This window comes from Notamacropus eugenii, chromosome 3 (assembly GCF_028372415.1).
Source record: "Notamacropus eugenii isolate mMacEug1 chromosome 3, mMacEug1.pri_v2, whole genome shotgun sequence".
Taxonomy (NCBI): Eukaryota; Metazoa; Chordata; class Mammalia; order Diprotodontia; family Macropodidae; genus Notamacropus; species Notamacropus eugenii.
The window spans coordinates 36880365-36906435 of NC_092874.1; the positions used below are offsets into that span (position 1 = coordinate 36880365).

Here is a 26071-nt window from a genome sequence, read left to right on the forward strand (position 1 = left end):
CCTGCTGAACAAACTGTAAGCTCCCTGGCCTCCATCAAGGCTCTCCAGCCATTCGGGACTCAGCCCCTCCCTTCCTTACAGCACTTCCCTCCGGCCCCTTCCAGCCTCACTGCCTGAGTCTCCCCCATGTGCCCCACAGGTCTGCACACCTTTTCTTCTCCATTAGACTGTAGGCAGCTTGAGACCAAGGCTTGTGGCCCAGCTTTGTGTCGTTACCCTCTGGTAAAGTCTTTGACTGACTACAAATAACAGTTGCGGTGGGGGGACGGTGGGGAGAGCATCGCTGTACCTAATCTTCAGAGGAGCTTTCTTTAGTGTTTACAAATGGTGGTGAGTTCCAGAAAAGCAATTCTCTTGCTGTTCCAGTGAAAACATGCATTGGTAGATTGGCTTGTGTGAGGCGATGGTTAATGCGCTAATGATTTCCAGTGCCTAGCACATTTCTGGCACTCGTCAAATGCTTGCAGATGAAACTCTGTATCCCAGAAATGAACCATCCTAGAGCAGCAACAAAATTCTGAAATCCCCCCTAAGTTTCAGGGAGAACAGAAGACCCTGTGTGCCATCTAGTGGACGTAGTGTGCCCAGTGCTCATCTGGACCTGGCCCTTTGATCTTCCTCCACATCTTGCTTATTTCTTGGAGTGAGCTGGCAAATAGCTTATACTTGTCACGGACCGTGTGATTTTTGTTGGTCTTAACAGGATTAGCCTTTTTCCAGTTATATTTTAAAAGAAATATCTCAGAATAAGTATCAGTCAAAAAGCTGATGAAACAATAACAAAAAGACAAATTAATACATTTTCCAGATTTTTAATCAGTAAAACAATCCCTGGCATTGCTAACAACCATCCAGATAAAACCCAAGGATTACATTCTTTACTTCTGTTTATTTCCTCTCAGTTAAACAAAGATATCGATACGTGGTTTCATTTGTGACTTATTGATGTGCAATTTGTTCTAAGCATTTCCTAAATCCTATTTTCTGGACTATTTTTGCTTTAGAGAAATCCAAGACCAGTGACGCATCAGTTCCAACAAAATTTAGATTATTACAAGGCATGTGGAGCAGACCTTATGAATAAAACTCGGTAAGCACCCCCTCTCTGCTGAATGCTGCATTTTATTGTTAAAACTCATCATTAAATGTTATATGCTAAATAAAATATAAAATATTTTAATTCACCACAAGTAAAGGACTAATATATGTAAGAGCTGTTTTGAACCATTAAAAAATTAACAAATTAGCATTAGTGTTGAAATGAGATATTAAATACATAGGATATCAAATTCATTTTTTTGATATTAAACAACTTAACATTTTTAAAGCTAAACCTGGACTAAATCATATGGACTTAAATAGACTATTTCCAAATATTGGTTGGATTGATGGAGACAGAGGCAATTCCACAACATGCAATTTTTAATTTTTCTACAAATAATTGTCTCCAGAAAAAGACTAGAACCAAGGCACAGACTTATGAGTGTTCTCCAGCTTTTCCTGCTCCTTCATACTTGTGGACCTGAAACTTAGCCAAGAACTCTTCATCAGACTATATTCCACTACTTATCTTAGTCCCCTTTGGCGAGACTTTCATTGAGCTATTTTTAGGCCTAGGATACTCAGATCAGGCTCAGACCAAAAGGGAACCAGTGAGTAGAGCTCCATTCACCCTGCCATTCATACATCTCGGTCCAAGCACATTGGATAGGAAGGAGGGGAAAAGTGTCCCAAGGCAGGGGAACGTGGAGGGACCAGGGTAAGGGCAGATGAGGTTCCCTGAAGAAATCTCTAGGAAGCGAGTTGCCAGGAGTTGGGAATTAGGGGATAAAGAGATAGGCTGGGGAAAGCTGATGCCTGCTCCTTCTGTGGCAATGGCCTTCTATTAGTATGACATAGCCATATAAGGGAAGAGGAGTGCCTGAATGCCACGTGATCTCATGGATAAGAATATCACCAGAAATCAAGAAGCCTGATTTCTCTTTTCTGCTTTACCATGGATTGCTGTAATTAAGTCTTTAAAGCAAGTGCCTAGGTATTTTAGTGATAGGCTCTCCATTACATACGTGGTAGTACACAGCATTCCCTGATTTTACTTGCTGATAAAATTTCTTTAAGATACACACATGCACCAAGTGGGAGCTGACTTTTTGCTCATCATTCCATTAACATCAATTGTTAAGTAGGAAAAAAGAAAAGATAATTTAACATTTTAAATCTTATTACAGTTTTTGCTCAAATATGCAAAAGTTGGTTTTATAAAAATGTCTAAATTGTGACTAGTCTTAGGAAATACCTATTTAATTTTTAAAGGTGTTAATTTAAGAGTCTATTGCCATGAAAAAAAGCTGTACTGAATATGCATAGCACAAAATTTTTCTGCATTAAAAGAGAACAATCTCTAATTATTCCCATGCATGTGTTGAAATTAAGGAGAGGAAGAGAATGCTTCCCTTCCCTAATGCATCTCTGCATCACTTAACTTTAACGGGTCTGATGTTTTGAAGAGATGGCACAACCCAACTTTTCAAAATGGTGGGTTCCTTTATCCATCGCAGGATCACAAAACAAACGCTACATCAGCTGTCCAGTCTATGTTAGGAATCCCTCAAGAGCTTGAACCACCTCAGCTGCATCTGTTTATAAACGAATTGGAATACCACGGGCTTCCTGAGCCCAGATTCATGCCTAGGGTCAGCTTATTTAAATTCAGTACTAATGGAGACAACACAAAAGAAGCTAGTCTTCATCCCCAACTCAGAGGAGCAGGGTTCAGAGACCCCCTAGCTGACCATTTTCCTCTTGGTTTTTCCAGCTCCCCATCTCCTAGCTATCAGATGTTAGATTAAGTAACTCACCCAGTGACAGCCCCTTAGCCCAGTGTTTCAAGATGGGGATCTTGCCTAGTCCAGATCTCTACCTTTCTGGCCTGAGCCCTACCTCCAGATCCTCCATCCGATCTTGCTCAGGTAGCTGTGATCTCACCTGAGATATACTTCTCTGTTGATAGGCATAGCGCTATAAAGTCCATCTTGTCCTTTCTGTGGGCTACAGGCAACGATTACCCTACAAGAATTATTTTATATACATGGAAATCTCTAGCAAAAATATGCTTGTGACTCGATGGCAATAGTGTACACATGGAGAAGCTTCTCCTCCAGTGTTTTCAAAGTATGATTCACACTGACACAGTTAATTCTGTATAATCTCTTTGCTCCTCAGCCAGAAGTTTAGAATTTTCACCAAAGTATAGCAGAATGGACCACAAATGAACTTCACCCTACATAATAGTTACATGTCCTAGGAGAATTTTCTATTTAAAGAATAATTTTGCAAAACTGCTTGTTCTTTTAGGATATAAATAATCCTCTCTTAACTTTCTGTTGAATAGGCCTGGGTTTTGTTTTGTTTTTTTGTATGCAGCTGGCCGTAAATCAGAGTGTGTGTATTGAGTTTTTGAATAGCTAAACAATCAAAGAGATTCATTTTAAGATTTTGTTTGTTCATTTCCACCTTCATAATTTATCAATATTTTATGTTTTAATGTTCATGGTCTTTAGACCCACAATTTCCTACTTTCCCCATACAGATATTTTACTGTGTATAGTAGTTTAGAGAATCAGATAATGATAATACATCAGGAATGGGAGCATCCACACACCCAGAAGCTTGCCTGGTCTTTTATTCTCTGAGATTATGTAACTCTCAGCATTAATAATCCTGTGGCTGGCCAGAGTTCCAGAAGATACTAAGAGCTATTTAAATGCAATAGTATTATAGATTAAATGGCTTTAGGTGAGAAGGGCCTTACTAATTATTTCAGCATTCTGTCAGAAATAGTTGGAAGTTTTCTGTTTTAGCTCTTATGTCAAAGTTTTTATTTTCATTCCTATGAAAGAGGAAAAGTATGTCTGTCTTTCTTGCTTCAGTGCCCCAAAATCCTAAGGAAACACAGAAATCAGTTGAGGTAAACCATCACCTTATAAAGTCACATGGCTTCCCAATCACTAGCTTGAACCCAAGACTCCTCAGTTCACATGCCATGTTCTTTCCAGATCAGAGTGCTGCCTCTTAAAACATCACTACAGTTCTTAAAAATCTTGTGAGGCAGAGTTCCAAACTCTACAGTTGTGTGTGTATATACAATAGCAGTACAGGCGTTATATGAAACTTCATAAATTTTACTGACCAAATGTAGTATATCAGATATTTCCCCTACCCCATCCCCAAAAATACTACCCAAAGGGCACAAGCACATTCTAAATAGATCTGAAAATTCTATGTGAAGTTTTGGAACAAGTAACAGATATTTTCTTGAATTTGAATTACACAAAGAAAAATATTTTGTTTGTTTATTTGTGTTAGCAGTTTCATAAATAATATTAAAAATGCAAAAGTATTTTCTTTTTGATCAGGGCATGGAGAAATTGTCATCTTTTTAGAATTTCTTTTGAAATTGTGAGTCTTGGTGCTTCTGGTTAGATGACATTTCTTAGACGGTCATGTTTCCCCGTATCTTAATTCTCTTGAATTTTTGTCATTTTAAACACTGTAAATTACTGTAGGTAATTTTTTCACCGGAACACAAGTAACACATGTTTATAATAAAAAAATGGATGTGTGTTCATATCTTAAAAAGATATTTTTATGTTAGTATGTCTATAGCCTTAAATTAACTAAGGTAGTTTAGAAGATAACAAATATAAATATTTTCCTAATCCTTTTTCATCTTTAGTAGCTTTGATTAGTTCATGAAGCTTGTTAAAAATAGTTACTTTGTTCTTAATATCTTCCAACATAATTTTGTCTTTTTAAACAATAATTTTGGGAAAAAGAAGACAGGCTATTTCATTCAACACACAGAGTCTGGTCTTCTCATCCCCACGTGACTTGGCACCTTCTCATATTGTTTACCTTCTGAATTTTGTGAAATAGAAAGTAATAATGTGTGAGGTCATTTCAGGGAAGGAATTATCTGTAAGTGTTGGAAATGTTCTATCCACGCCCAATTTTCAAGTAAATTCTGTCTGTTTTTATTAAGGGAAAATTATGCCTAATAATATTCTGGTATATTTTGTTCATAACTGTCAACAGAAAAATGACACTTCTTAGACTTTCTTCCGTTTCTGTTTTTAACTTATATCTCTTTCTTATATTAGATTCATGCCACTGTGAAAGTTCTTCCTCAAAACCCTAAAAGATATCTCTTTTATGATGCAGTGGGCTATGAATTTATTTTTTTAAAGATTTTCAAGATATTTTCATGCAAGAGAAATCTCAAGTCCTTTTCCTTACAGGATGTTATTCCCAAGTTTAACAGCTAATTCATCTTCGAAGAGGATGGAGAAGATTAATAGACATTCACAGAACACCTAATAAACAAGCTGACCTGCAAAAATGTTTTTTGGAGTAAACAGATTGTACTAAGCCACAGTGAAATCTGACAACAGGAACATTTCACTGAATTTGTCAAATGTAAAGAAAAAGGGTTTAGTTCTTTGTGGAATCCATGAAATATCTAAGTTCCAAGAATGAAAAAGAGGCCCTAGCATAAGTAACATCCACATAAACTTAGCTAGCAAGATGTCAGCAAAGCCTTGTTCAGCGACGACTGAGTCACACGGATCTATTTGTGAAAATGGTGAAGATTGTGTTGGCAGTCTGAGACTGGGTTATCATTCCCACCAGAAACTATAAGAAGGATTATCCTTAAAGAGGATAAGAATCCGAAAGGGCCACTTGGTGACCTATCTAGACCTTGGAAGGAAACCATGGAGAGTGACTATGGAACACATCACTGTAGGCTCTAAAAATGGAACACCTCAGAAGACGTGAACTGGTGACTAGAATTCTATGTATGAGAAGTTTGAGATCTTTCATGGACTGAAAGATGAGAAACATCCACACTACAAAAAAGAAATAAGATCTCAAAATCGCCGGAAGAACTCACCAATAAACTGTATTGGAACCAGACCATTACTGCAGAAGGAACTAGTACTCAGTTTTCCACTCAGATGCAACATCACTTCATAAAATCTTGATGCTCCCGTCCTCAGTCATGTCAGTTTTGCCCCAGTGCTAGCTCCTTTGTTGAATAGATTATCTCCCCTCCTGGAGAGGTGGGAGAGGGAATTATGGTCAGGGAAGTTGTTGTAAGGAAATTGTTTTGTGGATCCGGGGCCAATACTCCCTCCATGACCCAAAGAGTGTCTACAACTCCTATACTCTTGATTGACATTCTTCTTACATTCCTTATCAAGGTACTCGCTCCTCTCTGCCTTCACCTGCTGTCCCAGAGCCCTTGAGTTTTTCTCTGTGATGTCTGTGCTGGTGGTTACCCTTTCCCAGAAAGTTGGGAACAGCCCAAGTGATATCATCCTAGCCAGCATTTTCTTTGGCCTGAGGACATAACCTTTCTAACCCTTCCTTCCGTCCATTTGAGGGGGGTGTTTTCTTAAGGATCCTCAGGTATTTGGGGAGGGAATATGCTGTGCCTAGCCTCCATGTTTTCCTGGCAGCCTCTTACTTTTCTACTGCTCAGATCCCCAGATCCAACAGTTTTCCCCAAAAAATGGGCAGTCTGAGACCTCAGCTCAGCAACCTGTCATGTCAAGAGAGAACCCAGAGTCTCACCCCAACTTGGAGCTGAGCTTCTTTCAAGGAACAAACAAAATGTCTTTAAGAGGCATTATTTGGTTTATTTTGCTGAGTATTTGATCAGCCAGGAACTGTTTGAGTGCCTTCTCTTCAGGAGTACATTTCTGACCTCTCACAGCTGTACTGGTAGAACCAGAAAGTACCAACCTGAAATCTCCCCTCTTTGATCTTCCCTCTGTTGCTGCACATCAGAATCATTTAGATCCTGGCAGTCTTCCAGGTGCTGAATTGAGGGTTCCTGTGGGCAGAAACATGGTTCTTCCTCCTTTCCAGCATCTACATCCTCTTCCACATCATTGTACCCAGGGACGAGCACTATGAATTTACTGTGGCAAGTGTCCTAATTGCAGATACTTTAGGGATCTCTCTGTCAAAGGCCTTGGCCTTGCCTCTGCATAATATCTGAGCTAGATTCCAATTTTCAAGAGAAGAAGGAACATAGTCTTCAAATTACAGACCATAATTTCAGCTTAACCTTGACTGCTCGAGAAACTTCAGAAAAGGTTGCTGAAAGGACATTTGGTGAACATATAGATACAGAAGTGGTGATTACAAAGACCTGGCATGGCTTCATACAGAACAGTTCATGACACATTCATTTCATGTCTTTTTTTAATATAAATACCAAACTAGCAGATGAGAGAAATGTGGGGAACATAGTTGATTTAGATTTTAGCCAAGCTTTTAACAAGGTATCTCATTCTTTGCTTGTGGAGATGGAAAGATGTGAATCAGGCTTGGTACAGTCCTAGTTGGACAGGCAGACTCAGAGTGGTTGTGAATTGGTCCATGTGGCAGAAGGTGTCCAGTTTATGTGACTGACCCTGGGCTGCATAACATTTTTATTAATGACTTGGATCCAAGGTATAAATCTTATGTTCCTCCTTTTTGCATATGACAAAAAGATGAATCCAAAAAGATTTTAACAGATTAGAGTGTCAGACTAAACCTAGTAAGATGAAAGGCAGTAGGGAGAAAGGCTAAGTCTTGCTATTCTATACAAATTGAACTTGAAAGATTTAAGTTGGGGAAAACATGAAAGATAGCAGGTCTGGGAAAGATCAAGTGATGGAGTGGACTGAAAACTTAAGATGAGTCAGTGCAATATGAGAATCTTAAAAACTAGTGGGATTATGTGCTGTATTAAGAGAGGCTCAGCTTCCAAGAAGAGAGAGATAATGATCCCACTGTATTGTACCTTTGTCAGACTTACCCTGGGGGGCTGTGCTCAGTTCTAGCCACCATCATTTAAGAAGGACATTGAGGAGCTGGAGAGTGGCCAGAGGGAGGCAGCCAGGCTGGAGCTACGCCTTTAGTCTAAGGCATGATTGGTTAAAGGTACCGAGCATGGTTTAATCTGGAGGAGATTTCAGTGGGGACCCAGCAGCTGCCTTCAAACTGTGAAAGGCTTGCATTGGGGAAGAGGGCTTAGTTGTCTGCAGTTTGGCTCCAGAACCAGAAGCAATAGGTGGGTGTTGCTAGAGGAAAATTGCAGCTTAGAATGAGGAAAGCATTCCCATTAATAAGAACTCACCTGGGCTGCCTTCAGAGGTGTCTTGGAGTCATTGATGGGTCCTCTCTTTAAGGCAAACTTCATCTAGTCTGAACTGCTTTCTAAAAGAATTTCCTTGAGGATATTTAAGCCCTAGACTTCTTTTGCCACACTAGTTGCACCAGGCAACCATCCTCTGAACAACTACTTAGAGTTGTTAATAAGATGTGTTTCAAATAGATGTGAATCCTAAACACAGCACTGAGTAAAATCCATTTATTTTGCTTTGACACAATATTTGGATCTCGGACCAGAATAACTTACTGTATAATAGAATAAGGACACTACAACTAAACCTGAGCAAATACACAGAGAGAGAAACAATCTGTGCTGGATCTGTATAGTTTTAAAGTTACCCAGGAACTGGTTTTCTTAATCTCTTAAAAGATATGATTCCCCAAATTTCTGAAAGCATGACAAATGCTATTATTTTGAGAGGAGGAGAGGCAACTCAGAAAGACCTGTGCAACTATTGCCATATAGTCTGCTTGTTATGCTCTTTAAAACCCTTGTGAAAATGGTCTTGACATACATGAGGGCACCCTTACTGAAAATAACAGAAGGGAAGAGGGGAGCTTTCATATCCTTTTCTAGAGCAGACCACATCTTCACAACTGCTCAACTAACTGAGATGTAGAGAGAATGTTGGATCCCACTGTATTCATTGTTGGCTGATTTTACAGAAGCATCTGACCAATCAGCGGAAAATGTCCACCAAGGTGCATCTCCCTTCCATATATTAAAATCATATGAGTCTCTGGTAGGTGCAAGTTAACTTTGCTCAGTAGTCTGCTGAGCATTAGCATTAAACAAGGCATGAAACCCAGGAGACACATGTTTACCAAAGCAGTTTGCCAATATCATAAAGGATGTCCTACACAGAGTTCAATTAGGAGGAAGATTCCCTAAAGATGGCAGAAGTCTTCACACAGTCACAGAATATTAGAGCTCATGTGTACCTCAGTAATCATTAAGTCCAACCCCTACTTTTAGAAATTTTTTAAAAATGACAAAACACTGAAGCCTCAAAAGGAGAACTCACCTACCCAAAGTTACACCGAATGTAACACAAAGTGACAGAACTAAGACATGAAGCTAGGTGTTGAGAAGCCGTGTCTGACATTATTTTGACTGTGCCATGTTGGATGCTCTTGCCCACACAGGACATTGTGATGATCACACCAAAAGTAAACCTTCCAGGACTTCAGTGAGAGCCATACAAATTTATAAGTGATCCATCTGGCTATCTACGTTGGGAAATCGGAGTGGATGAAAAATAACGTACCACTCAGATTATAGCATATCTTTTGATGGGAAGTTCATTGGATTTATCCCCTCAGCATATGTCTTAAATAGACCATTATATATGAACTATGAATTGAATCTAGAATTGAATAGGTAGAGAGCAGACTGGATCACATTTTTAAAAATATGTAGTATTTTCAGTGGTTCCTACATATATATAGCAACAGAAAACCACGTTGTTAATATCAGTATTCTTCTAGTGATTCTGTAACTGAATTGTAGGAAACCATGTTCTCAGAACAGTGAGAATTGTAGATGCCTCAAAGGACAATGGAAAGGTATATGGTAGAGTAAGGTGTTTTCATCATATTCATTAGGAATTATTACATGCAAAAGTACAAAAGATATCATCAGAGGCACACATCGGAAGGAAGAGGAGGTAGAGCAGTTATAGAAATAAATGATATGTAGCCAGAATGCTGCACTGGTGTCCACAAAATGCTTTTTTGTTGTTATTTTTTTTAAACAAAGTACAAAGACAAAGGAAAACCTCTAACACATGGGGGAGATTCTCTCTGAAGGACTTATGTTGACTAGATCACACGGGTTAGAAAGCACAGATGGATTATGTACACTGCATCAGTTGCGAATATATCCCTACCAGTAAGATCATAGATCCAAAGTGTAGGTGTAATTGTAGAGAAAATGACAGTTTATTTTGAGAGATGACCAGGATATAAGGTGAATTAGTCTGTTTTCTAAGAAATAGTAGAAACGTTAATAGCATATGATAGTTGGGTTTTTTTGTCCTGAGCAAGAAGCATAATGGAAAGCATGTAGTTTACTAGAGACTCCCCGACCCCTTGATGAAATAGGTAAGTAGGCACTCCCTTTCTTGGCTCCAAAAGGTTCTCTGAATTTCCAGACCAAGTTTACATTAGCCTTGTCTTTCAGGAGATGGTGATTTAGGGGATCAGCTTTTGAATGGTTGCATAAACTACCTAGCTTGTTTCCTTGATCCTAAGGTTCTCCCAAGGAGCTACTTTGATGCAGAGCAAATGTTATGTGATGCACCTTTCTGTAGAGTTAAGAGAAATCTTGACAAGATTACCAATCTGCTCTACTTTTGTGGCACAGAAACTTTTTTCAGGTTATCTTTCTTGAGAAAGATAATACCTTTCTTTTACCTGGAATTCCTTTCCTTTTTGGAAACCTGTCAGAAAACCTCTATGCTAACAATGTCTATTTCTCTGGCAACCTTGCTGATGGGCACATCCCTGCCTGTGATTTGGAAACCAGTAAGACCTCTAACATACCTGGTCCTCTTCATGACAGCTGATGCATGAAGTGAAGGTGAGTTGAGTGAGAGCTTGACCAAGTGCTTGGATCAGCCTCTTACAGTACTCCCCTACCTGATACCTGTGACTTCTGAGTTTTGGTTATATTTTGTCCTGCTGTTTACTATGACCAGGTTCCACATACCCTGTCCTATTTGGGCTTTCTGATTACATCCTTTCACATTCGTTCCTATAGTCCTTGGAGAGCTCCATTTAAGCTTCATGACTTTGGGGATGTTCCCTTAAACACACAAATAAAGAGGCAAGTTGCTTTCAGCATTGACTAGCCTTTCTAATTTCTCTCCAAAGCCATCCTTTTAATTCTCAGCAATGAAGCCCTTCAAAAGCTGTAACTTCCAATACAACCACAGAGTACACAAGTAAATATGGATATTCAGTGTCTTGAAAATTCCTCAATCCTCTGGTTGAAGAGTTTTAGTTCTTCTATCATTTCCATCTTGTACTCCATGCTTAATCCAATCTAGGTTTCCTATCCGTCATCATCTCTGGTTATTCTTTATTTTCATTAATTTAATGGACCTGGCTTGACATAATATCATCTCGCATATCATCATTGTCAACAATAAAGATAGATTTACCTCAAGTTAAATTAGAAAACATGAGTTAATGCATTTAAGGTGAAGAAATCTTGATGTGATGCTAACGGGTATGCAGCTCTGCTTAAATCATTGGGATAAAAATTCTTGTATAAAAAGCATGGATAGCATGCTGACCACGTTGACATATTGTTTTTGCTTACATCCTGAAAATTCATGAAATAAAGTTGCTTTTAAATTCCATGAAGTTCTTCAGGATCTAAAAAAACTGAAACGTTGGATAGTTAAAAGTAAGGAGATGTGGTTTACAAACGATGCAAATGTTCCAAGTAGGAAAACCGTGCTCCTCCCTTCCTAAGTGCTGCTGTCCAAATGAAAAACTGCCTGCAGGAGTGAGCTTGATCTATATGTTTTTAGTGAATTGTAGTAAGTGTTATTAGTAGTAATGAAGATACATTAACTCTAGTCTCTTGACAACGCTTGTAGCAGTTTCTTAGTACTTTTATCAACATATAAATTTTACAGCTGGCAATATGGGAATTTGACTAGTACATTTTTGTTTATAAAAAAGGGTAACAACATTATAACTTCTTCATATTGGTGAATTATGAATCTTGACTTTTAAAGCTGAGAAGTAAAATAAGCCGGAAGTGCTTTCATGTTATGGTAGAACCTCTCTTTATTACTCACTGGAAGAAATGAAAATGTCGTCTGACAAATGGAACACAGAAGTGGGGGTAAGTGGCTCCTTCGGGCTCTTCGAGGATCTTCTGGGAAGTTGTCATTTTGTGTGTGATGGTGTTCCACTCTGCTATACTAGTGCTGGGTAGCTAATGCTAATTGGTTTTTTTAATTATTAGTTCATTATTAAAATGATACAGCTTGGTTTTAGGTAGAAGTTTGGAATCAGTAGAAAGCACTGCAAAATTTCCCAAAAGCAATTAGGGATCTCTTTTTCCCATTCCATTCTGGACTTATAGGGTACACTATTCCCCTGCGTCCTCTGTCCAACATGTCTGTGATTGTGGACCAGCTCTGTGGGTTGCCAATCCAAGTGCTACGCATGTTAAAGTCTAAACAATAGACATTGTTCCATTTGGTTTTTCCTCTGGATGGTTTTAAGTTGGATCCTTCTGAATGATTATGGTTCCCATTTGGAGACACTACAGGGCTCCAGGTCTTAGTACAATCAGTATGTTGTCAGCTGTAAACAGGAGCTTCTGTAAGACCCCACCATCAGTATAGAACCCTTCTTTCATTTGGACTCAGGATTGAATATCCTCCATTATGGTAGCAAGCACCTTTAACAAACACATATATTCTTGTTGGGTATCTAGGTGGCATAGTGGATAGAGCACCAGGCCTGGAGTCAGGAAGACCTGAATTCAATTCCAGCCTGGGGAAGTCACTTGATCCTGTTTGCCTGAGTTTCCTCTTATGTAACATGAGGTGGAAAAGGAGATGGCAAATCCCTCCAGTATCTCTGCCAAGAAAACCCCAAATGGGGTCATGGAGAGTTGGATGCGACTAAAATGGTTGAACAGCAGAAAATCCTGTTTGCCACCTCACTTATGGCAATTATTTGAAAGTCATGGAGCAGACTTTGTTCCATTGTTGCATTTCTTATGTGTGTAACCACATGGTTCTGCTATATACATGGAAACATCTTGTGGAAGAAGAACCTTTAAGCCCTAAAATTTAAGGTGACATTTTGTTTTACAAAAGCCTGTCTTCTATCAGTGTTATTCCAGTGATCCCACATGACTCTGAGTCACAGAATATAGCATTCTCCAAAGAATTAAATTGCCAGGAGGCAATGAAGGAACACATGGTGGGCAAGAGTAGACCACAACATATTACAAAGGATTGCACAGGAAAAGTGGCATACAGTGGCTGAGGAATGAGTGAGTAGAAGAGGACATGGGCTAGTCATGCAGCAAGAGTACACACAGGATGAACAGCCCACATGCTCAACTGGTGTCCATGCAAGGTCAGGATTTCTAAAAGAAGCCCCAAGGCCTTGGAAAGGATTTTTGAAAGGGCATGGATGAGAGTCGGATAGTATAAGAAATCATGGTTGGGTTGACCACTAGAGGGCATGGGATCCTCACAAGGATAAGACCTCAATTCCATAGAAACATAAAGAGTTTCATCACATTGAGTGACACCCATCCCCTAAAAGGATTGCAACTCCACACATAGGCTGTTGCAGCGTATGAAACAATTCATCACCTCACAACCAACCCTCTGATGATGGACCTCAAAATCTAGTTCACTTGTTTGGTCCTCAGATAACAAACATTCAATTCTTCACAGGGCCCAATGCGGAACTTTGGTAGAACCTACCAGAGTCATGCTCTGCTAGTGACTCACAGTCTCTGCCATGTCATGACAAGGCAATAGGCATCAGCACTTTGATAGAAAATATATTAAACAAGTAAATCACAAACTAGGTTACCCATATTTCTTTCAGGAAGCCTAATTTTCAGGTACCTTTTATAAAGGATGCAAAATAGCTCCTTTCTTTTCATAGTTAAGCGCTACCAACCTGAACCCACTGCTTCATCATGACATGGAGCTGACCCTCACTTTTTAGAATCAAAGACTCATTGATTTACAGCTAGAATGAACCTCAGGGGCTATCTTATTCAACCCCTCTTTTACAGATAGGGAAACTGAGGCCACAGAGGTGAAATGGATGATAAGTACCAGAGGTCTTAGATCTTCTGACTCCAAACCCAGCATTCTGCCTTTGGAATGTACATTCTGGCAGGTATTGTCAAATTAGAGAAGACCAAGTGTGGGCCTCGTGACAGATGATAGGACTGTCATCTGAGGATCGACAGAGCTAAGTTTGGAGAAGTTCATCACTAGAGTGGCTGCTAGCTGCTGATTTTTCTCAGCTATAGCAACTTATGAAGGTTATCTGCTTGGAAAAGGAGTTCCTTGCTAGTACACAAATGGAAGAATTGGTCACAGCAATGAGATCACAGGTCCTAAAGTGCTGGAGTATATTCTGGCTAAAATAGTCTGAAAATTTCAGCTAACCAGAATTCAATAAATTGGATCCCTTAAAGAACCAATTACCTTTGGTACTAGGCTTTGAGAGAAATGGGAATTGTAGAAAGCAAGCTCATGTCCGGCATTTAGCCAAAAAATGATTGGCTTCCTGGAGGGGCTATAGATTCTACTTATGTGTGGTACTGCAAGACCATGGCAGATCCCTCAGAATGATGGATAACATAGTGGCCCTGCCAGGAGTCACTGCCATGAAGTGAGCACTAAAGAAAAGTGAAAATTTCCAGCAACGAATTAGGAGATTTCCTTTTTCATTCCCAGTTTGAGTGAAGATGTTTATTGATTGCCTACCTATGATGTGAAAAGTACTTTGCTAGGCAGTGATGGACAATCCAAGGTAGGGAAAAAACCCATTCCCTGGCTTCAGGCTAATCAATCCAACTTAGCAATTCATGATGAATGTAGACTAGAGATGTGCATGTATCTTTTACACACATTTTTATACAAATTATTAACACTTCTCCATAAACCACCCACAGCATCTCATTCGTTTGTAGACATACTGTGTAACTATGTCTTTTGTTTAGACTTCTGGTGATCCTCTTTCCTGTGAGACTATTATTTGGATCACTGCTTAAGTGGATGAGGGTGGGAGAACTGTGCCTAGTATTGCAAGTCATTTTCTTTTCTTCTGCAGTATCTGACCACTTCATTTGTATCTTATTTTTCAGGGCTAATGCCAAAGCTGCCCCCCTGAACATAAACAAGGTCTCCAATAGCCTCCTGAATTTTGGCAGAAAGTTAATTGGTCCAGCAATGACCACCGGCAATGCTGTTGGCCCTGTACCCAGCAGCAATACTGGCAGCTCTCCTGCTGTGATGACCGTCAGGACCCCAGCAGAGGCCCCCCGGCACCATCACCCACCCCAGCAGATGCAGCAGCAAAGAATGATGAAATCAGAGAGCATGCCAGTTCAACTCAGCAAAGGTACAGAAAAGAATGCCAGTGAAGCAGAAGAAAACTTTTATCATAAGATGGAATTTCTTAAGCCTCTTATTAAAAAAAACAAACCTGTAGTTCTAAAATACCTCATTCAGGTGATAAATATTGTTAAAGTCACTTTTAATTCAGTGTTTTAATCCAGTTTTAAGCTAGAATCCATTTGTTTTGTTTCCTAAATTAAGAGCACTGTTAAAAAGTAACGTATAGGTTTTCAGATATCATTCACCTATAAGCCCTTTGGACGCTGAGAGAGCATCAGATAATAGGCTATCTGTAATACAGTCTGAGATTGGCGGTGCTCAGTGTTAAACTTGTGATTACTGGCACTACCATGCAGGAGAGGTCTTCTGAAATAACAGAGCCAGCCTGGGTGGGTCATCCTACTGTGGACTGAACTTTGATGTGATAAAACTCAGACCTAATATAGTAATGTCTCACTTTCACAACCAGAGATCACTGACCCAGTGATCTGACCTGTCGAGATTGCTACCAAGAACCTGAAAAGAATGAGAAAGACCTGTGTAGCTGAAGTCCTAGGAGAGGCTTTCCTGGGCAGCTTGTTTCCTTTTCCTTTTTGCCCAGTTGCAAGAGGCTTAGTTGACTGACTTCTCAGACTAGGGGACTGGCCTCAGCACTTCATCCATAAAATGGATATAATGGTGCTTTTCCTCCTTTGTATCTTACATGGTGGTTGAAAGAAATGTGAGTGGTTTAGAAAGGCAGGTTCACTAACAATGGCAAAGATTGGCAGTGTTGGCAGCTCCCTTGTGAAACAAGAGGCAGGGAGACTTGAGGAGCCCAGAAACTGAGCTGTCTGGAACCACGACCTGTAGGGCCTCCATATGAGAAGCATGGTCATTAATATGATCCTGAGACATGAAAATGAGTTAACATTCTGTGCACTTGGTCTGAGAGGCAGCAGGATGATTAAGCCTTTAATAGGCCTGTGCTGAGAGAGAGAAGCATCAGGTGTCCAGAAAATCCATTCGTGTTGATACTTCTTTTGCCTAAGAATGCTGGCTAACTGGGGTATCACCATGCACACACACTGCCCCCTCCACACACACACCAGCATTCCTTCCTAATACTGGTTTACCTCTGCCTTTGCTCTGTTCACATCTTGCTTCTGTTAGTATTAGTTATTACATAATCAGTATCTTGATTTTTATTAAAATATTCAATTTACCTTGCACAAGAATTCCTGCTTTAAATTATATTCCTTACTTGTTCATGCAGAGCCATCATACATGATTTAAAGAAAGGGAGACTTAAAATCATTAGCATATTGTAAATGTATTTTAATACCAGGAGACATGCCCACTTCCAGAATGGAAATGAATGTTATTTTATATATTTCTTAATTGTACTGTTTTATTGTTCCGAACAAATATAATTTCAATATTGCTTTGATAACAAGCTATAGTCAGTAGTAATTCTAACTGATGGCAGGCAAATGAGTCAGAGAGTCTCTAAGTACGATATTTTAAATTTTCTGAGGAACCAAGCCAAATGACTTTAGCAGAATAAAGTTGGGTCTCTAAGGAAATGTCAAGTATTAATACCACTGAGTGAGAGAGGAAGTGCTAAGAGATGGAACAATCGATGAAAACCCAGTCCCCAGTTGCAGGGAGACAACAGAACACTTAAGCAAAGTGTTTGGAACACGAGGATCACTAGGGTATTTTGTAACTGATCCCTGGACTGAAAGAAAGTGGTCGTCTTTAAGAGCTTTTCATGTTTTCACAGAATCGTAGCTGGAGCTGCTAGATAGATAAGCAGAAATTATCTAGTCCAATCTCTTGTTTTACATATAGAGAAACTGAGGCCTGGAGAGCAAAGTGCCTTGCCCAAAGTGACATAGTTAGCCACTAGCAGAGCCAGCTACACGAAATTCCTCTTTCTGTGAGTAGTGATAGCCTCATTCTGTACACCCACTCTTTATATGCACCATTCTTTTCTGGAGGGACACTTGCACATTTTAAAAATACAAACTCAGGTACAGCTTTCTTTGGTGAGTTGCCTTGAGGGTAAATATATCAGAAATCAAAGGGGGAAGGAAGAGCATGAGACTGGGAACCAGGCCTCAACTATTTCACACCTACCTTTGTAATCTCGGGATGAGTTTCCAATTCCTCTAGGCCTCAGTTTCCTCATCGGTAAAGTGAGGGCACTGAATTATGTTGATCCCTAAGGGCCCTTCCACTGACAGAGTTCTATAATTCTTTAAAAGAAAACCTTTTCAAATGCAGCATTATTCTTTGCTAGAATTTCTGAATGCTCATGTCCTCTTCTCCCAAGTATGCCCAACTATATTACCTCATTGATAAATTTGAAACTGTATCAGCCAGTCAGTTAAACAGCACAGTAGTCAGCCTGTTAGGAGACCTAGTATTAGGGACATGATTTTAAATTATCTCGGAGCTATCTGCAGAAGCAGTAATCAGTCATATGCACAGTGCCTTTGAGGGGGGGAAAATGTAATATCTTTTTTAGCGTACTCTGCTGAAAAATTCACAAGTTTTGAAAAATTGTTGTTTACAAAGATAAAAATGCTTCTGTGGTTTTCATAACATATTCCACTTCTTGATTATTCATGCTGATACAGAAGAACAGTGTTATGGATAATGCAAAACTAATTTATGATTGACTTGAAATACACTCTGTGGTTCAGGGGACAACACATTTGCCTTCCTGATTACGCAGGGCTCTGGATGAGATTAAAATGAGCTTGCATTCCCTGACCACATACTAAGGCAGCAAGAGGAGGTGACCCAGGGGTAGCAGGGAGGCTGTACATGGCAGAACCAGAATTTAAACGCCTCTGCAGGTTATTGACAAAGCAGATGAAACGGATGAAAGCAGATCATTGAAAGTCAACTGTGGAAGAGGAATGAGGAATTTTAATGTGTCAATTAATGACCATTTTATAGTCCACATACTCCTCCTTCCTTTGTTATTTTCTAAACTCCTGTCAGGCAGATGTTTTACTTTACTTCAGTGACAGGAGGAATATAAAAGGGGATGCTATTAATTGATCTGTGGGAATGTAATTACAACCCAGCAAATTCTAAATGAGCTGATCATGTTGCAGATCATAGCTAAAGCAAGTGCCCAGGGCATCGAGGGGATGGCATTTAATTCAGAAATGAATTTCTCACTATTGTGTAAATACCAAAAGGGGAACCACTGAACCCATTAATCATATGTAGTTTTTTGTGTGTGGGTGTGTGTGTGTGTGAGAAACCAGTTTAAAAGGCTGGACATCACTACTTTTTTATGTACCAGTTATTCATGAAATAACATAGGAGTGTGTATTATTTTATATAGGGGGAAACAGTCTACTGATATTAAATTATGCTGAATGTTGACCTGGCCATCAAGCAAATGACGGTTTAACCAAGGAGGAACAAAAAGCTCAGTGGCCCTGCTTTCTAAATTGGGTTGTGTTCTGAATATTTCACAGGATTTGGAAGGGGAGAGGAAGGCTTCTAGGAGATAGACCCGTCTTACTCCTCAGTGCCCTGGAGTCACCCCACTTTTCTCCTGTGTTCCTTTGTCCTTCTTGGCTTTGAACGTTCCTTTCTTAGAAGGACACATGACAGGGTGAAGTTGTAATAGAAGTTTCACCCAAAGTAATAGTCATGGGTTCAAGAGAGTGCCATCCCTTATATTTTTGGTATGTTGACATTTCTCAAATATGTATGGTAGCTCATCAGATCTTTTAATGACTTAATTTGCACTTTTATCTATTAAAAACCCTTTTGTCTAGTACCCGAGAGCGCTTCAAGATGAATGATTTCTGATGTGAGAGAAAATTCTTTTTCTAAAGCCTGGCTGCTTATTGATAAATGTAAATAATATTAATAACTATAAATAAAAGGAAGCTCATTTTTAGCTGACTCAGTATTTCTTAGAAAGGAATGACTATAAAGCTTTGGTAATTGCTTTGTTTTTGTTGAAGGAGGGGATCATTTTGAAAGACCTAAAGAAATAATGAAACGCACATAGCAAGATACTTTGATACATTACCTTTGGATGGATGAAAACTGATTTTTCTTTGGGGAAAAAAAGACTTAAAGGGTAGCATTTTTATTTTTTTCATTTGTTCCTTGTTTAGAATAACTTTTCCATTGATTTTTCCGAGTTGTGTTCTGGGTTTCCAGGGGTTGGATAGAATGAAAAAGTCTTTCAGCTCTTAAGAGGGAGAGAAATTTCATTCTGTTACTTCTCTTTATGAAATCTAATTCTTTTTTCTTATGAAATCTAGGCGATGTAGTTACAGGAAGCGATGCTCAGGTTTCGGTTCCTGTCCAGACTCTAACTGACCTCCCAGGTACAGTCACCGTGGTGACATAGTGTATCTCTGTTTGCCTGCAGCATTATCATTGTGTTCTCCAAGAAACCCCAAGGCCATTTTTGTTTTCCTTTATTTTCCATTTGTAGTGCCTACCACGTCACTGTTGCTGTCCAGCCACTGAGTGGCGCTGTTGTTTCGAACAAAAAAGTCCTTTCCTTTCCATCAAACCCAAGTGATGATCAGTCTGCCTTTGGGATGGGCTTTCTATTGATGGCTAGTTTCTTCTCTTGCAAAAGTCTAATTCACCTGGTATTTTCACGCTTCACTTTGTGTGGCTGCATAGATTAAGGAGCTCTTTTTCTTGCCCAGGTGTACTATGACAGTCTGAGATTAATATGGGCTAAGTTTAAGCATCTGTGTGCTGTGATTAACAGCATGTACTTCTTCAAAAGACTTTCTTGCCTGCTTTTGAAATAAATAGTAAAATGTCGGCCTTTGTATTACATTTTTTTATCAAAGAATTAAAACATTCTGTGACAAACCATCATAATGCAGTGACTGATGGTGATGTAATGGAAAATAAAGAGCATTATACTAACTTGTCAGTGCTTTTTAAGAGAAAGAAGGCATTTACATTCTTGAAAGAGTTTAGTTAAGAAGTTATTCAAAAGATAACTCACCAGCAGCACCTCTCACAGAGCTCTAAATTACACAGATATTTCAAAATCACTCTAGTTTTCGTCAGAATATCTTTGAAACGGAGACAACTGGAGGAGGGGATGGATTCCAAGACCCCTTCTAATTAAGTCTAAGCTGTTTTTGAGTCTAGGGAGATAAAATACATCTTAAAGGTATAAATCCAGATGTTCACTGCATTTTGTCCTTCATTAACTTCAGATGCTTACAATGCAGCTAGCTCATACAGTACAGTTAATTGCCTGATCCAGTTGAGCTTATAGTGAAAGGGTAACTGAAGTCACACCTGGTGCTGGTACCTTGCCCTCCCACACACAGAAGTGGCAGTCTTTGTTGGGTCCTCTACATGCAGGTGTTCACCCGAGATGTGAACTCCCTTCCTTCCACCACTTCCTACTGTCAGTGGAGGTTCCTTCCTCAACATTAACAGTAATAACTCCTGTACAGTGCTTTCCTCAATAATTCTGTGAGGTAGATAGTATAAGTATTTGCTATTCCCGTGTTATTTATGAAAAAACTGAGACTGAGAAGTTGTGACTTGCTTTTAAACACACAACTATTAAATATCTAAGGCAGAATTTAAATACAACTAGGTGGCATAGTGGTTAGAGTGACTCTTTTTCCTGAGTTCAAATCTGGCTTCAGACACTTAATAGCATGTGACCCTGGGCAAGTCTCTTAACCCTGTTTACCTCAGTTTCCTTTTATGTAAAATGAGCTGGAGAAGGAAACAGCAAATTTCTCCAGGATCTCTTCTAAGAAAACCCCAAATGAGGTCATAAAGAGTCAGATAGGACTGAAACTACTGAATGGTAACAACTGCTGATATCAGTGTCGGGTTCAGCCCTATCCACTGTGCGTCTCTGGCACCACCACTCCTGGACACCTCCCTCCTAACCCCACATCCCTGTGTTTCTCCTCATCTGTTGAGTAATGAACAGAGGGAGAGCACTCTCCTGTCGCCAGCCTAATCACCTCTTCTTGGCATACTTATGCCTACGTCTGTGAGTAATAGAGGAGGGGGAGGGAAGACCCATCCCAAAACTTTGTTCAACTCAGCAAAAAGGAAGATAGGGAGAGGATGCATGGGATAGAGAAGGAAGGAGGATAGTAAAAAAGAAGAAGAGACTTCTTTTTAGTTTGGGGGGAATAACTCCTTTCTCAATGCAGTGCCTTACTACTACCCCTCTTTCATAGCCTCATCCTGGTACCTGACTGTCTCTCAGACCCTGTCCATTTCTTCCTCAAGCCTTAGAGGCTCATCATCATCCTTATGTCTCACCGCAAGTACCCCCAGCTCCTGAATCTTCTGACATAAGCATAGGAGACTACACTTGAACCTTCATAACGGAGAAACCCATTCCCTCTAAATGGCAGAGGAGAGTCAGACAACTAGGCCTGCAGCAGGGAAGATGCTGTGTCCCTGGCAACCTAGATTACTGCTCTGAGAACCTTGTCTTGTAGGAACATACAATCGATGATGTTAGCTAATCAGAGAACTACTATGCTTCAGGTACTTTGATATATTGATGAATCCCTCAGTATGGGTCCTCACTCCCACAGTGCAAACCACAGTCCATCTGTGCCTTTACCCTGTGCAGTTCTTGACCTACACAGCAGCCCAGGCTTCCTCTGGGCCTTTCAGTATTTTGTGAATGATTCTGCAGCATTCAGGCGGGTCTTTCATCCTTCACTCTCATTACATGCTAGAATTTTCTAGTCCTACATATCATGACTGATACCTTCTGTGCTACTTCTATCATATATCATCCTTGGCAAAAAGCATCCAACACTCCTATCTGCTTATAACCCTCAGGCCCAGGGCAGTATTACCTTTTAGGTCTCCTGCAATTTTGATTCTTTAAAGGTCAAAACGGTCCACAATTTGCACCTGTCCAGGAAAATAACAATGTTCAAAAGATGAGTTTTTGTATCAGAGGCCATCCCAACATCTTTGATACACTGGATGTTTTACCAACTGTTATCCAACTCAGTCTTCCCCTCTTGGTCATTTCTAGGCCCGAATCATTGCTTTCCCTTCCAGAGACAGACAAACATGTATATGCACATATTAGCATATATTCTATATTAGCATGTGCGTATGTACTAATTCAATGTGCTGTCATGCAACCTGCATGTCAGAATAGGACAATGTGGATCTACAGTATGGATTAAACTTAATTTTGTAGGCTACTGTCATCATTTTAATGTCTGGGAAAATGAATTTTGAGATCCCAGTCGTCAACTTATGAGCACGCCTTCAGACTGCAATCTTTCGAAAACTGCTTGTATCTAAACATGTGAAAAACAGATGTAGGCAGGACTTGGAAGCTGGCGCTTCTCACTGATTTGTGCTCTTGGAAGATCAGTTAGGTGGAAAAGTTGACATTCTTGTGTGGTCATACCTTTCCCTCTTTTCTCTAACATAGGGGCTAACAATGAGAAGAGTGGAGAGGTTTGACTCTTACCTTTCCTGCTCCCTTTGATAGTTTTTAATAAAAGTGGAAATGGGCAAAAGACTGAAAAAGAGGCTCGGGTCCCATATAATTCTCACCATCCCTTAGGGATAACCATACATAAATGTCATAATCTGATTTTTACGCTTTAGATTTATCTAAATTGACTTCAACTATTTTTATCTGAGAATGATAGAATAGCCCTAGCAATCATCTTGTTTAATCTCTTTATTTTAGAGATGCATAAACTGAGACTCAGGGAGATAAGGTGATTTACTTGTGGTCCAACAGCAAGTGGGTGACGTTATGTAGTAACATAAATTTAGAGCTGGAACAGACCTCCGGCATCATGTAACAGACAAGGAAACTGAGGTCTGAAAGTTTGAGGGCCTTGCCCACATAGCAGAAGAGTAGGATTGCAGCCTAAGCATTCTGACTCCAAACTCAGCACCCTTTCTACTATACCAAATTTATGTTCATAGGCAGCTGTTCTTCCAATTTATGTCTTTTCTTGGCTCCTGGATTTGAGACAGACTTTTGTTTTAGGTGAAAGGTTTTTATATCTAATGATTATTACATCTTTTTTCATTTTAAGCTTAATATTATACAGTGTGTCTCAGAAGTCTTCAATAGCTTCCAACAGCGTTAAGACTTTTGGAATACTCTATATATGTAACCCAGGCTTCAAGCCTGGAGCTTTTTGTGTGATACTCTTCTAACATAACAATGATACAACCCTGTGTGGTCTCATAAAGAGTGGAGCTGGTGCAAAAGTATCGGAGAAGAGAATGCAGTCACCTTTCCTACTTTGAAAGAGAGACACATAGAATCCCACAATTTCTTCAGGCAAAAATGAAGAATATCTTTTCCTTTCCAAGGCTCTCAGATAGACTCAGCTGCTCTCCTAGGCACATAGATCCCAAATGTCGTTCTTTCCAGTTCTTAAACAAAATGCTACAGGCTAAAACCCAGGATACATGTAATATAGGTTTTATATGACATCTAATAGATATGAGGTAGAATGTGGTGGATAGTGTAGAATGTAAATTAGATGGAGCAGATTTTGTTTAAATGGGACATGGGCTGCTGATTTCGAATCCTTGATAGAAAGTTAGAAGAGAATATGGGTTGTAATGGGGAGATGAACCAACACAAGTTGTTTGACTGATACAGGAAAAGCTGGGCTGTGGTGTGACAATGGGGTGCTTCATTCTCTAAGCAGAATTCCATTCCTCATGGGTGCATACAGTGTACTTTCTCTCTAGATTTGAAGATTTCTTGTTTACTCATTGAATGTGCTACAGTCAGTCAAGAAGCATTAATTAAGTTTTTACTATATACCAGGCACTCTGCTAAACTCTGAGAATAAAAGTGTAACACAGTCCCTGCCCTCAAGGAGCTTATATTCTTATGAGAGATAAAATATGTAAATAATGAGATGTATCCACAATATATGCAAGGTTAAATGGAATGTAATATCAGACGGGAAGGCACTAGCAGCTGGGAAAACCAAGAGAGGCCTCCTGCAGATGGTGGGGTTTGAGCTGAGTCTTGAGGAAGCCAGGGAACTAAGCACTCAGAGACAGACCTGAAAGGGCAGAGCATTCCCAGCACTACTTGGGAGCCACTGGAATTTATTGAGTGCAATGGTGGGCCATGACGTGGACAGACCTGTGCTTTAGGAAAATCACTGTAGTTTAAATTGGACTGCAGAGGAGAAAAACATGAGACCAAAGAACTGTGAGGATGCTGCAGTAGTTGTCCGAGTGAGAGGCAGCCTGAATGGGAGTAGGGCACTGTGACTGCAGAGAAAGGAATGGAGAGGGATGAAACAAAGGTGGAAGGGATAAGATTTGACAGTGTATTGGATGAGTGGTGAAGAGATGAGGGTGATCCCAATGTGGTGAACCTGGGAGAATGATAGTCTCCTTGATGGTGTTTAAGGAGATTAGGAAGAAAGGAACGTTTGGGGAAAAGATAATGAGTTCTGTTTAAAAACTGTCTCCTGACTTTTATCAGTTCTTTCCCGAGTTACTTGTCAGTGGTCTCTTAGTTGTCAAATCCAGTAGCCTTTTCTCAGCCTTCCTTCTCCTTGACCTCTCAGTAGCCTCTGACACTGGATCACCCTCTTTTCCAAGATACTGTCTTTGCTCTAGCTTTTCAGGACACCCTCTCTCCTGGTTCTCCTCCTACCTACCTGACAACTCCATCCTCATCTCCCTTACCGTAGCCTCATGTGGATCAAGTTCTCTAATCATAGGTTTCCCATAGAGTCTGCCCTGGGCCTCCTTCTCTTCTCCCTCTATACTACTTCTCAGGGTGATCTCATCAGCTCCTATGGATTTAATGACCATCTTTGTGCTGATGAATCTCAGATCTCTCATTTCTGCCCCAACCTCTTTGATGACTTCCAATCTCACATCTCCCAAACATTTCAGACTCTATGTCCAGTAGACTTCAGCATGTCTAAAACTGAACTCATTATCTTTCACCCTAAATCCCCCCCTCCCTCCCTTCACTTTTACTGAAAAGGGCAACACCATCCTCTCAGGCCCTAAGGCTCTTGATCTTTGAGTCATCCTGGCTCCTCACACTCTCTCACCCTGCCCCTCCACTCCCATGTCCAATCTGTTGCTAAGGCATGTTGATTTCACCTTTGCAGCATCTCTCCAATATGCTCCCCTCTAACACTGCCCCCATTTTGGTACAGACCTTCATCACCTCATACCTGGCCTATTGCCATAGCTGATGGAAGGGTCTGCCCACCTCAGGTCTCTCCCCACTCCAATCCATCCTCCTTTCAGCCACTAAAGTGATTTTCCTAAAGCACAGATCTGACCATGACACACACACACACACACACACACACACACACACACATACACACATACACACACACACACACACATACACACACACACACATACACACACACACACTAAACTCCAGTGGCTCCCTATCACTTCTAGGAACAAATACAAAATTCTCAGTCTGACATTCAGAGCCCTTCATTAACCCAACCCTCTCCCACCTTTCCAGTCTTCTTCCATACTGTACTCCCTGCCATGCATTCTTCAATCTGATGACTCAGGCCTCTGTCTCTTGCTGATTGCTAGGTTTCTGAGAAAGTACAAGAAAGCAGGAGATCATAAATGGTGTCAGCAAAGGACTCTTCTGCTGAATTGTTTCTATAAGACTAGAAACTAAGATTTGAAAGGCTCAACAATCTACTGAGAGTTTTTGGTATTAGGTG

The 26071-nt window shown here is 40.1% G+C and overlaps 1 protein-coding gene across 2 annotated transcripts in view; it reads left to right on the forward strand.

The window, feature by feature from the left end:
• The window catches only part of TBC1D5 (TBC1 domain family member 5), a 636101-nt gene that overhangs the window by 536865 nt on the left and 73165 nt on the right, over positions 1-26071 (forward strand). For both annotated transcript variants that reach the window (XM_072651232.1, XM_072651233.1), the window contains 2 exons: positions 1005-1090; positions 15098-15354. In XM_072651232.1, the coding sequence (XP_072507333.1) occupies positions 1005-1090; positions 15098-15354 (343 nt within the window). The remainder of the gene's footprint in view (positions 1-1004; positions 1091-15097; positions 15355-26071) is intronic.